This window comes from Rhyacophila brunnea, unplaced genomic scaffold, assembly GCF_057557595.1.
Source record: "Rhyacophila brunnea isolate RB1 unplaced genomic scaffold, BYU_Rbru_1.0 scaffold_21, whole genome shotgun sequence".
Classification (NCBI taxonomy): domain Eukaryota; kingdom Metazoa; phylum Arthropoda; class Insecta; order Trichoptera; family Rhyacophilidae; genus Rhyacophila; species Rhyacophila brunnea.
Window position 1 is genome coordinate 15,011,546 of NW_028232871.1, and position 12,353 is coordinate 15,023,898.

General features: G+C 41.2%; 1 protein-coding gene across 1 annotated transcript in view; it reads left to right on the plus strand.

The window, feature by feature from the left end:
• The first annotated feature begins 11,668 nt into the window (after positions 1-11,668).
• The window catches only part of LOC147070772 (uncharacterized), a 387,074-nt gene continuing 386,389 nt past the window's right edge, over positions 11,669-12,353 (plus strand). Inside the window, exon 1 of the mRNA XM_085949245.1 lies at positions 11,669-12,278. Coding sequence (XP_085805371.1) covers positions 11,772-12,278 — 507 coding nt within the window. The 5' untranslated portion in view covers positions 11,669-11,771. The remainder of the gene's footprint in view (positions 12,279-12,353) is intronic.

Sequence of the window (12,353 nt, forward strand, 5' to 3'; positions counted from 1 at the left end):
ATTATTTAATATTATATTTAGTTGTCTCTATTTAATGTGAATTGCGGTGGGTAGATACGAAAAAGATGTGAAAATATTATCAAATAATCAGATTATTAATTTTGTAATACTAAATACTGTATTCAGTTGAAAATGTCCCACTGAGGCGGACGAAACCGGTCCTAATATATTAATTATAAGTGGAATAAGTACTTATTAAATAAAAACAACAATACAATGCAGTTCCACCATGAATTGACAGTTAACAAAATAAAAGAAATATGATACTGTGCTGACAATTCAAGTTGATTTATTTAAAAATGCCAAAAATCTCGGAAAACCCTTTATTTTACACAGAACCCTGCAGTTCTGCAGACTACCATTCGGGGATCACTATTGTATTAGTAGAAAATTACACGGCTCTTAACCTTAGCGATAGGTAGGGGGGCCCGCTTCAGGATATAGGGGCCATACTACTATTTGTGGGCTTTGCTTCTAAAGTGTATATTCAGATTTTGATACATATGCAGGAAAACTAGATGGCGACATGGATTCTCAGAGGCACTGTGTAATGTCCATAAGCTCCATCACAAAAATGAAGCTGAAATGATCTGGTTTTATCATCAAAAAAATACATTTAAATCACATAAAATAACTTAGTATATTCATTCCAACAGCATTAAATAATAGTAATGTTACTTTGAAGATTTCACTGTGTTTTTGTCACCCCATCCTACCAATACTGAATACACATTAGAAGCAGCGACGGCTCCTCTAATACCATGCAAGTGCTACGCACTGCCTGCATTTTTGAAGACATCGCTCAACTTTTCATTGTTATTCATACGTGTATCACTCACTTCGCGAAGTAGAACATATAGCAGTATTATGAACAATACTCCGTTCATGAGCGCAAATCGATTGCGATCCAAATAGATTTTCAGTTTGCACAGGATTACAATGAGGTCATTGTATACTACTTAAACGATGGCCGAATGCTCCTGTAATGGCGTTTTGTGTAGAATTTTTTACACACTTTTAGATCGGCGCACGAAACAAAGGACTCTAGAAACAAAAACGCCAGTTTCTGTTTTGTAACAATGTTGGCGAGTTAATTTTTAACAATTTTACAGTTAACATATTTAATGAATCGCCAACATGTTACGAAAATACACCCTGCCGCGTTTATTTCTAAACCACTCTATCGCTGATGCATTATTCGCTCGGAGCGTAAAGCCATAAAATGTGACATTTATAATTCTTTATTGATATTAAATCATTCTAGCTGTTCATTCAAAACTTTTTAGAGAAATAGTATAAATAAACAAAGACATATTTAATTTACCTTCTGAGAAGTCGGTAAGAGAACACGGCAGCCTTCGGTGATTGAGGTAATCATGAAAAGACGCTTTACGACCTTACGTGGCTAGGACACGTATTCCGGATGCCACCAAAGAGTGTAACACTTCGTACCCGTATGGCACAGCCTCAAAGGTTCCGTCGCCATGGCCGGCCCTCCCTCACCCTGCAGCGGTGCCACAAAAGCGACCTACGTGCTGCAGATCTGACATGGCGTAAGGCGCAAGAGTTGGCGATGGACCGAGGGAAGTGGCGCGAACTTGTACTTGCCCTATGCCCCAATGCTGGGTCGTGATAGGGTGAAAGAAGAAAATCTTCTCTTTATAGAAGGTAGACCATTGCGCACTACCAGAAAATGCTATTCTGAAGACCACCGGCCGCCACTGATTAGAAGCAGACACGGACAAAGTAAAAACATTTTCGAAATAACTGGTTTTAGCATAAAAAAAAGATATTTCCATAGTAATAAAAATTCCATGGTCATTTTAACTGCTATGGAAAATCAAAATACATAATAACCAGGGAATACGGAATTAATGGGAACTGAAATACTTAACGGGTGTGGAATAACAGGCAACCGATCTCGAGTGTAGAAGAATATGAGATAAACTTAAACACGTGTCAAGAATATGTCATTCTAAACTTGTCCTTCGTTCTGACAACTGCTCTCGGTTTAACACTCATTCAATATTGGTATATTTGAAGGTTGCAACACACTGTTTTACTCTATAATGTGTGCTTAATTTTTGCAGGACACTCACATATTCAAAACCCTGCTTCAAAATGTAGTGTATTGGGGTATAGCCTATCGGAATTCTATTTATTAATCTATTCTGTAATGATAACATTGCATTGATATTTGTACCCAGTTTTTGTCTCTATTCACTAAATATTACCGGTACTCAATAAGGGTTAAATATCATCATCTGCCGGGGTCGATCCACTACTGGATGAAGGTCTCCCTAGCTCTCTTCACTCTTCTCTGTCCCTAGTTATTTTCTGCCATATAAGTTCATCGAAATTTATGAGTAAAAATATACCTGTTTTATATGTTGGTTTTCTTCATGTTGATTTTCAAAGCAACGCGAGATGAGTTGTTGAATGCCCTCGATTGAGTTGTCGAATAGGACAGCGTCATCGGCATATTCCAGGTCGCATAGCTTCAGCGTGGGGGTAACAGGTAGGTATGCCTCGGTCGGATGGTATTGACTTCCGTAGTATGAAGTCAAAGAGGATGATGAAGAGAAACGGTGCAAGGACACAACCATGTCTGGTAGCGAGTGCTGTGTCAGAATTGGAGACACTGTCACGGAATGGTTCGGGGTCACGACCGGAGTCAGACGGTTGTATACAAAGTTATAATATTATGAAACAACCTTCGTTTAAATCCGAAGTAAGTATCATTATTCGTTATTGACTCTGAAGTCCCTTGAAATGTTGATCGTATTTTTTGCCTTGTGTTCTTCTGTGCTGGCCCCTTTTTACCCCCTTTTCTTCTCGATTATTAATCTCTCCGGTTGCTCATCTTGTTTAGCAGCCTGGCAGGACTGACGCTTCTGTTGGTGGCATCCTTTGACTCTGCTTATTCATTAGTTGATTGTTTTTCCTTTGTTCGAAAGCGGAAAAAATTGAGTCGAAAGTATAGTAAAATTGTGAAATTGTGCATGAAGTGTAATGAAGACAGCAACGTCGCGGAGGGACTGGGGACGGAGACCAACTTGAATGAGTCGGAATTACTGATGGAGGATCACGTGAGTGAGCTGAGGGCGTCAGTATTGTCACTGGATAATAAGTATCGCAGATTTTTTCAATGTTGACCCAACAGGGTCTGCCTGCAGTGGTACCTACTCCGCAGAGGCCGACGGTAAACATCGACTCTCCGGTAAGTTTCTTACGGCTGCCAACAAGGCCCGAACCAGCGGAAAAACCCAACAGGATTCCGTTGCCTGTATTTAGTGTCGTAGTACAGGAACCTGCTTTTCCGACGCCAGACAAAGCTCGGGTAGCGGAACTTACCAGACTCTAACTTTTCGACACAGATAATTGGGCGGGGGTTCGCTATGCTTAAACCCAAAAACAGTATTTGGCGGCCCCGTCCTTCGTTGAGTTGGGACTCAACGATGAGTTACGCCCCTAAGATCGTTCATCGCAAACCATACATCTAATGGAGCGTACGATCGCCGGTCTCCAAAATGTGATGCTCGCTCAAAAGGAGTGCATTCGGGACGCGTTACAGCGAGTGGTCGACTCTGTCAGCGACCACACCATTGGTACTACTCTTTTTGAGACGGTCATAAAGGAGTTCGGGAACTCGTCAGCACTCAAGAAAGTGTCTGAGGACGTCACCCGAATCCTTTGTGGAAAACGGGCAGAGTTGGTTCAGACGAGGCGGCAGAAAATCCTATCGGTAATAAAAGACACCTTTACGCGAGAGGCTCTTAACAAGATCCCACCTAGCGCCGAACATATCTTCAACAAAGATAAACTGGCGGTTTTCCTAGAAAGAGGTGGGGGCCACGAGAAGGTCTTCGATCAGACCACCAAAGTGGTTGACCAGGGCAGGGAGAGTCAACCTAGCACTTCGTCAGGTGGACACAAGGACACCTTTCAGAGGCAGGGATACACGAGGAGGATATCAGACCAGGTTAGGGGTGGCTTGCCGAGAGACCCACGCCCATCCAACCGAGGTTTTCCCAGAGGTAACCGAGGTGGTGCGAGGGGCACTTACCCTAAACGCAGGTGACCGGGTCTCACTCACCACGTTCACAGGGGGACGCCTCCAACATTTCCAGGAAATCTGGCAGGCCAAGTGTGCACCACCACCATTATTAAAAATAATAACAGGAACCCGTATTCCGTTTATAAAGAAACCCTCTCTAATAATGCCTTCCGTACAATTCCAGAATAATTTCCAAACGCGACAATCGCCGGAAATCACTTCACAAATCGCGGAACTGAAGAAATCGGGAGAATTGGAATCGGCAGAGCACTAAGTCTTTGCCGACAGATTCTGGAAATCGCCAACCAAGCCAGTATATCATTGACTGCACAATACCTTCCAGGCAAATACAACTGCGTGGCAGCGCTCGAAATGGAAAATTTTACGAACCGGAGCGCTCGATAATTTTACGAAAATATCAACTATATTATACTATACTACAATAATTGTAAATGTGATTTATAAAAATAAGTGTGTTATTTTTTTTATTATACTAAATATCTAGCTCAGACGGTCAAATTAATATTTTTACGAGACGGAGCTATAATTTTGTGGATTTTGTAAACCGGAACGGCGCTCCGGTGCGTTCCGGTCCATTTCGAGCCCTGCTGCGTGGCAGACCATCTCTCACGCAGCAAAATTATCCAAGACTAGCACCTAGTTATGGCGGCTACAACTCCCCTATTTCAAAGATGGGGACTCCCAGACGAAGACCTGTTCGCGTCCAACACAGCCCATGTTGTTGCAACGTATGTCGTAGAATGTAGAATCTAACCACTTTGAAGACCTATAAACCTGCATGGGACAAATGGAATACATGGTGCATGGCCAACACGATAAGCTATAATACCCCCGAGCCGATTGAAGTGGCTAGATACCTGGGTCACTTATACAATAAGGAAGGTTTTTCATATAACACTATTCTTGTACATAAGTCAGCCATAGCTACCTTTTGCAAACCTATGATCAGTAAAGACATCAGCAGTAACATAGTAATGCGTCATATGTTAAAAGCCAAATCCACCCGCAAAACTAAACCTACTAAACCACCGATTTGGGATCCAAGAATAGTCGTAGACTACCTCAAGAAAACAACACCACTAGTATAATACAACTCATATGAAGTTTCACGCAGAACATCTATATTATTATTACTCGCATCGGGACGACGGGTTCATGACCTTACCCTATTCAGTGTAGCGGATAATGGCGACCATATAATTCTATGGCCAGTGTTTGGTTCCAAGACAGACACATCAAGGCACCGCCAATCCGGATGGAAATTAAACGCTTCCAGTTGCCAAAACATCGATCCAGTATTTTGCCTACGAAAACTTATCTGCGTTTCCAATGAGAGAAGAGAAGAAGGTGGTAATATTCCGGCATTATTTATCTCGTCAAGAGGCCCCCAAAAACCTGCGACTCGAGCAGTCATCGGAAATTGGGTGAAGTCAGTACTCGCTGATGCAGGGGTACAGGAATCACCAGGCAGTACTCGATCATCAGTCGCCTCCCTAAGTTGGTTAGAGAATTACCCCATAGATGACATCTTGCAGAGAGGTAATTGGCGCCAGGAAGCTACTTTTTAAAACATTTTACCAGAGACCGATAGACACACAGACTTCTACAGCGGGGGAACAAAATATATTGACCTCTCTGTTCAGCCCGGTGCACTGAGCCTAAAAGCAAGGAATATATTATACCTAATTCTCATGTTAGGTTTCATCCATTCTATCTTGCTTTACCAGGTGATAACAAACAGATATCTCAAGGGACTTCAGAGTCAATAGCGAATAATGAAAGGAGTTTTACCTACCATTAAAACTGTTATTATTCTTGTTGACTCTGAAGTTCAGAGAACACCTACCTGGTTTCCTTGAGACATATCAAAATGAATAACAAAGTGACAAAGGACGCCACCAACAGAAGCGTCAGTCCTGCTAGCCTGCTAAACAAGATGAGCAACCAGAGAGATAAATAATCGAAAAGAAAAGGGGGTAAAAAGGGGCCAGCATAGAAGAACACAAGGCAAAACATACGATCAACATCTCAAGGGACTTCAGAGTCAGCAAGAATAATAAAAGTTTTAATGGTAGGTAAAACTCCTTTCAATATATTTTTGGTCATCACACGTCAGTTAATATTTAATTCCGTTATATTGTAATATTTATATTGAGGAATGTTTTATTACAATATATTATTCGAATTTGACGTTGAAGTCCTTCAGATAGGGTTTGCTCTTCCTTCTTCGCGTGAGGTGTTATTCTACTAATTTAATTTCCTTTTTCCTGTCATTGGTCATTCCTCCCTTTTTATTTACTGGTTATACCCGCGAGTTAATTTTTTATGTGGGGAGTTTGGGACTCCTTTGTCTTCATTCTGGATTTGGCTTTCTTACTGTTTAGATGTTGCGTTTGACATTTCATTTCTAACTACCTATCAAAAAATTAAGGGGGGACATGCTCGTCGAAGGTCAAAATTGAGTTTTTATTGTATTTTCAAACCATGATCCTGGACACTCCTTAAACGTTGTAAATAATCTATTTATATAATTTTGAAGCCTTATTATCCTTTATAGTTATTTTAAACATTTGATGACTGCATAAAGTATTTTTGTTTGTCGTGTTTGAACATGTACCTAACCGAATTTTTTTTTTAACGGTACATGTTCAAACACGCGCGTCAATATCATTTATAGTTTAGTTATATATATATATATATATATTATAGTTTGTCAATTTATGGCTACGGCCGTATGTTGTAGCTTAACCACTGGGGAATGACAAAAGGAATGGCGTATTTCAAAAAAATACTACCTTATTCTTAGGTCAATAATTATTATAAAGCAATCATTATTCATAAGATGTTTATCACACTTGAATGGTCAAAGACATCGCTTATAATAAGTGTCTTTAGAATCATCTTCAAATGTGTTAATCTTGCCGATTTTTTGAATAATAAAATGCCTAATTCTTGTCAAATTTGGGATCACAGAGATTATCGATATAATTTTTTATCGTGAATATTTTACAAAAATTATCTCGTAATAAATTATACTAATGGTTTCATAAATGCGTTTAAAAATTAATAAACGTAAAAAATCTTAACACCACTGCACAGTTATGTACCGAAATATTACTATATTCTAAAACATTAGAGCGAGAGGTGTAAAAGAATACTATTTTATGTAACAAAAATACGTTATGCAGTCATCAAATGTTTAAAATAACTATAAAGGATAATAAGGCTTCAAAATTATATAAATAGATTATCTACAACGTTTAAGGAGTGTCCAGGATCATGGTTTGAAAATACAATAAAAACTCAATTTTGACCTACGACGAGCACGTGGGCCGTTAAGTGAACGTTATGTGATCAGTGATTATGGCGCAACATCTGAATGACCGTTAGGAGGATATTTTAAAAGCAATGGACACCAGACGGCGAAGCAGAACTGCTACATGGAGAAAATTTCAACGTACGAGCGTCGATTAAGATGCTGATGTTTGAGGTATCCTCGTTACGTACCTTATTTCAGCAGGGGGATCGGCATTTAGTGGCACAATGCCAAAAACAATTCTCGGCGGCCCCTACGTTCGTAGAATTAGGTCTAAATGACGAGTTGCGTCGGTACGACCACTCGTCATCAGCTAAACATCTGACGGAGAGGACCATCGCGGCCCTCCAGAATGCGATGTTATCCAAACGGGACAGCTTCTGGAATGGTATGCAAGGGTTAGTGGATTGGGCAACCAATCCTCAAAACATCATAACAGCGATGGGCCTGTACCAAAAAATCGAAGAGAGTTTTAGGGACAATGCATAATCAATTTTGCGAGGACATGACTCAGATGCTTACAGATTATGCAAGCTCGGCGCCAGGTGATTTCGTCCTCAGTGAAGGATACCTTCATTCGGGAGGCACTATCAAGGATTCTTCCGAGCTCAGAGTCCCAGAAAGCCCTCGAATTCACATTATAGCTGGGGTACTCCCAAGGGGAGACGTCCTGTGGGAAGCGAGTTCTCCAGGGGAGGTACGGGCTCCACCAGGGGTCCGTACTCCAAGCGGTGACCACATCTGGACGACCAAAAACATTGGGGGCCGCCTAAGAGACTTTCGGGGAGTCTGGATGGCGTAGGGTACCCCCCCAACATTGGTAAAAAAAAAACCGTAACCCGCATACCTTTTGTGCGGACATCACCATTGGTAATTCCTTCTTTACTTTTACGGAAAGAATTTCATACGCAACAATCAGCAGAGGTCACTCTCGAGATCGAGGAGTTAAAGAACTTAGGAATTCTAGAAGAAACGGGTCCAACCCCCAGTTTTCTCTCAACCCTGTTTCTGATCAAGAAACAAGACGGGACCCTATGCACTGTTTTCACTGCTAAAGCCATTCAAACTAATTCACCATTACAAGGTTCCAGCCGTCTTACAAAAAGAAGACTGGCTAGTATTGATAGATCTAAGCCAGGCGTACCTCCAGGTACCCATGGCTTCTGAACATCGTCGATTCGTTCGACTAGCCTACCGAGGGAAGCTCCTAAAATTCCCGTGTCTCCCGTTCGTGCTGTCAGCTGCTCCGATTATGTTTGCATTCCTGACCAATTGGGTCGCCGAACGCCTACGAAAGAATGGCTGAGAATATTCACTTACCTAGACGACTTCTTAGTAGCCAACCAATCCGAGAAACAGTCTCGGTTCAGGTAGAATACAGGATAACCTTCCTACAGTCTTTAAGGTAGTTAATAAATATAAAAAGATCCTGTCTGATCCCAAGTTAACAATTAGGGTTCCTGGACATCGCGTGGGACACACACAACAAGCGGAGGTTTCTGTCGCCGGAGAAGTGTGTAGCACTCCGTTACCATCTGCTAACGCAGGTACCAAAATGCAGTTGGTCCCTCAGACAGGCACATATCCAATCCCTTCTGGGGCGACTCAACTTCAAATCCTACCTCCACGAGGAAGGTTGCATTGCAGACGGCTACAACGCTCCAGTCATCAATATGGCCGAGGTCCCATCCTCGCCAATTGATGACAATCCCACCACAGGCCCAACAGAACATCATGTGGTGGCTCTAGGCGATAGGATCCTCAGAGTTGACACAACACAGGTACAAAAAGGTAGTTGGTCCCTAAAACAGGCACATGTTCAATCCCTTCTGTGGCGACTTAACTTCACATCCTACCTCCGTGAGGAAGGTTACATTGCCGACGGCTACAAAGCTCCAGTCATCAATATTGTCGAGGTGCTATTCTCGCCAATAGACGACAATCCCACGACAGGCCTAACAGGACACCATGTGGTGGCTCCAGGTGATAGGATCCTCAGAGTTGACACACAGAACCACATTCAACCATCCTGACGACAGACGCAACCGACACAGTCTGGGGAGCCAACTGAATGAACACCACCTATCAGGTACGTGGAAACAAGACCAGTTAGCATGGCATGACATTCCAACAGGAAGGAAATGTTTTCAATTCAATCTCGGGTACAAGCAATCATAGGATCAGATATGCTTCTGCAGACAGACAACAAAACAGTGATGGCATACATCAAAAACGAGGGTGGCACAAAATCTGTCACCCTCCTACACCTATGCCGACAGATAGTAGTATTTACCAGTCGAGCCAACATCACGTTACTGCACAATACCTCCGCAGATATTACAACTGCGTGGCAAATCATCTCTCCCGTAGATAACTCATTCCCGAATGGCACCTTATCAACACCGCAACCACCCTCCTATTTCAAAGATGGGGAGCTCCCGAGGCGGATTTATTCGCAAGCGAAACAGCACATGTCGTTGCAACATATGTCTCACGAGACGTTACAGACAGTGGCGCGCTGTTTCACGACGCTTTCAGCCGAGTATAGGACTTCAGACTAGCGTGGATATTTCCCCCACCAAACTTACTTTCACGAGTCCTAGTTCACCTGAACTCAGCAAAAGGGAAGTACTGACTAGTGGCACCGAGCTGAAAACAATGCTTTAGGGGTGGACTTACGAAAAAGGACGATAGTACCTCCTTATACAATACCTCACCTACATACGACACTAGTAGGTACGGAGGCCAACCGTCCACCTCCAAGGACCCAGGACCTGTCCCTTTAACTATGGATAATTTCGGGTGGGGTGAAATAACATCAAATTGAATGGTGAAAGAAAGGGCACTCCTTACTTCCAGATGGCGGCCTTCGACTCTAAAAACTTACAAACCAGCTTGGAACAAATGGAAGACAATGACATGGTGTAACATGAACCTAATGGATCATAATAGTCCACAACCAATGGAATTGGCCAGATACCTAGGCTACTTGCACAACATGGAGGGTTCGTCGTACAACACCATCCTGGTGCATAAGTCAGCCATAGCCACATTTTGCAAACCGATTATCATTGTAGATATCAGCATCAACGTGGTAGTACAACACAATATGTTAAAGGCAATTTCGGTACATAAAACGAAACCCGTCAAACCACCGGTTTGGGATCCAGGACGAGTGATAGATCATCTTAATAAAAACAACACCGGTGGAGTACAACCTATTAGAAACGTCTCGCATGACAGCTACCTACTCGGCTGCTTCTCGCATCGGGACGAAAGGTTCATAACCTCACACTACTCAGTAATAGTAGACAATGGATTAGTGGATAAAGGTGACCAAATAATTATACCGCCAAGCATCGTCAATCGGAATGGAAGCTAAGCGCTTCCACGTGTCAAAACATCGACCCAGTATTCTGGTTATGGAAACTCATCTGCATGTCAAACCCAAGGAGAGAGGAAGGTGGGGATATTTCGGATTTATTTATATCTTTAAGAGGACCACCAAAACCAGCCACCAGGACAGTTATAGGGAATTGGATAAGGTCAGTACTGTTGGAAGCAGGGGTACAAGAACCACCAGGCAGTGTCCGCCCAGTGGTGGCTTCCTTAAACTGTAAATATACCCAATAGATGATATCTTAACGAGAGGTAACTGGCGTAGTGAGTCGACATTTCACGACAACTACCAGAGAACGATGGACACACCACCATCAGAAGGGGAAAAGAACCAATTAACTTCTCTATTCAACACTATACATTGAACGTCACGATGGTCTATACCTCGTCAATGAATCATTGTCACATACAGGAATTTGGCATACCCAACACCAGGTGATAACAAACAGATATTTCAAGGACTTCAAAGTCAAATTCGAATAATGAAAGCAGTTTTACCTACCAATAAAACTCTTATTATTCATGTTGACTTTGAAGTCCAGGTAACTTCTACCTGGTTCCTTGAGCCATATCATAATGAAGACAAAGGAGTCCCAAACTCCCTACATAAAAAATGAACGCGCGGGTATGACCAGTAAATTAAAAGGGAGGAATGACCAACGACAAGAAAAAGGAAATTAAATTAGTAGAATAACACCTCACGCGAAGAAGGAAGAGCAAACCCTATATCAAGGACTTCAAAGTCAACATGAATAATAAGAGTTTTATTGGTAGGTAAAACTCCTTTCAATAAATCACTATCAGTAATAATATCTATCAGGCGATAGCCATTATCATAAACATAGACAATATTATCATAAACAATAATCTTTGTTATTGTTATTGTTGGTAGTTTTGAAATTGACATTTCTATAACGTAACGTTGTAAAATAAATTCAGAATTTTGGAGTGTATATTCTTAAAAAGATCAATCAAAATATGAAACAATCAGGAAAACTACCGGGAAGGGAGTATTCAAATGTTTGTAGTATTGTAGGTACAACAAAAAATATACAGAATGAGAAACCACAAGTTATCAAACACGCAAATAAGTTTAAAAATGACTTTGGAAATGCAGTGCGAAAAATAAATAATTCTGAACTTCCCCAAGTGTTGAATGTTTCTTTTGATGAATCAAATATTGATCATTTTAAATTATCTACGGCGGTTGTTAAACCAATTTCGCGGGCTAGAAGTGTGAATAAGTCAGATTCTAAAAAGCAAGAAAAGTTTTCAACAATATCCCAAAGTGCAACCAAAAAAACCAAATCTGATAAAATCATAAATGATGATAACATTTTACATAAATTTGTAGTATCTCTGGATATTCCAAATAAAGTAAATTTACAGTCGCCAATTATTATAAATACAGACTTGGACAACACTAACAAATTAGATTTGTTGAAAATTGAAAAAAGGGAAAAGTCACGTATTGACTTTCTAAAGGTAAAACAATCTTATTTTTAATAAATTATCCGTTTAAAAACTAGTTGTGTAGATATCGTGTATTATGTTATTTCA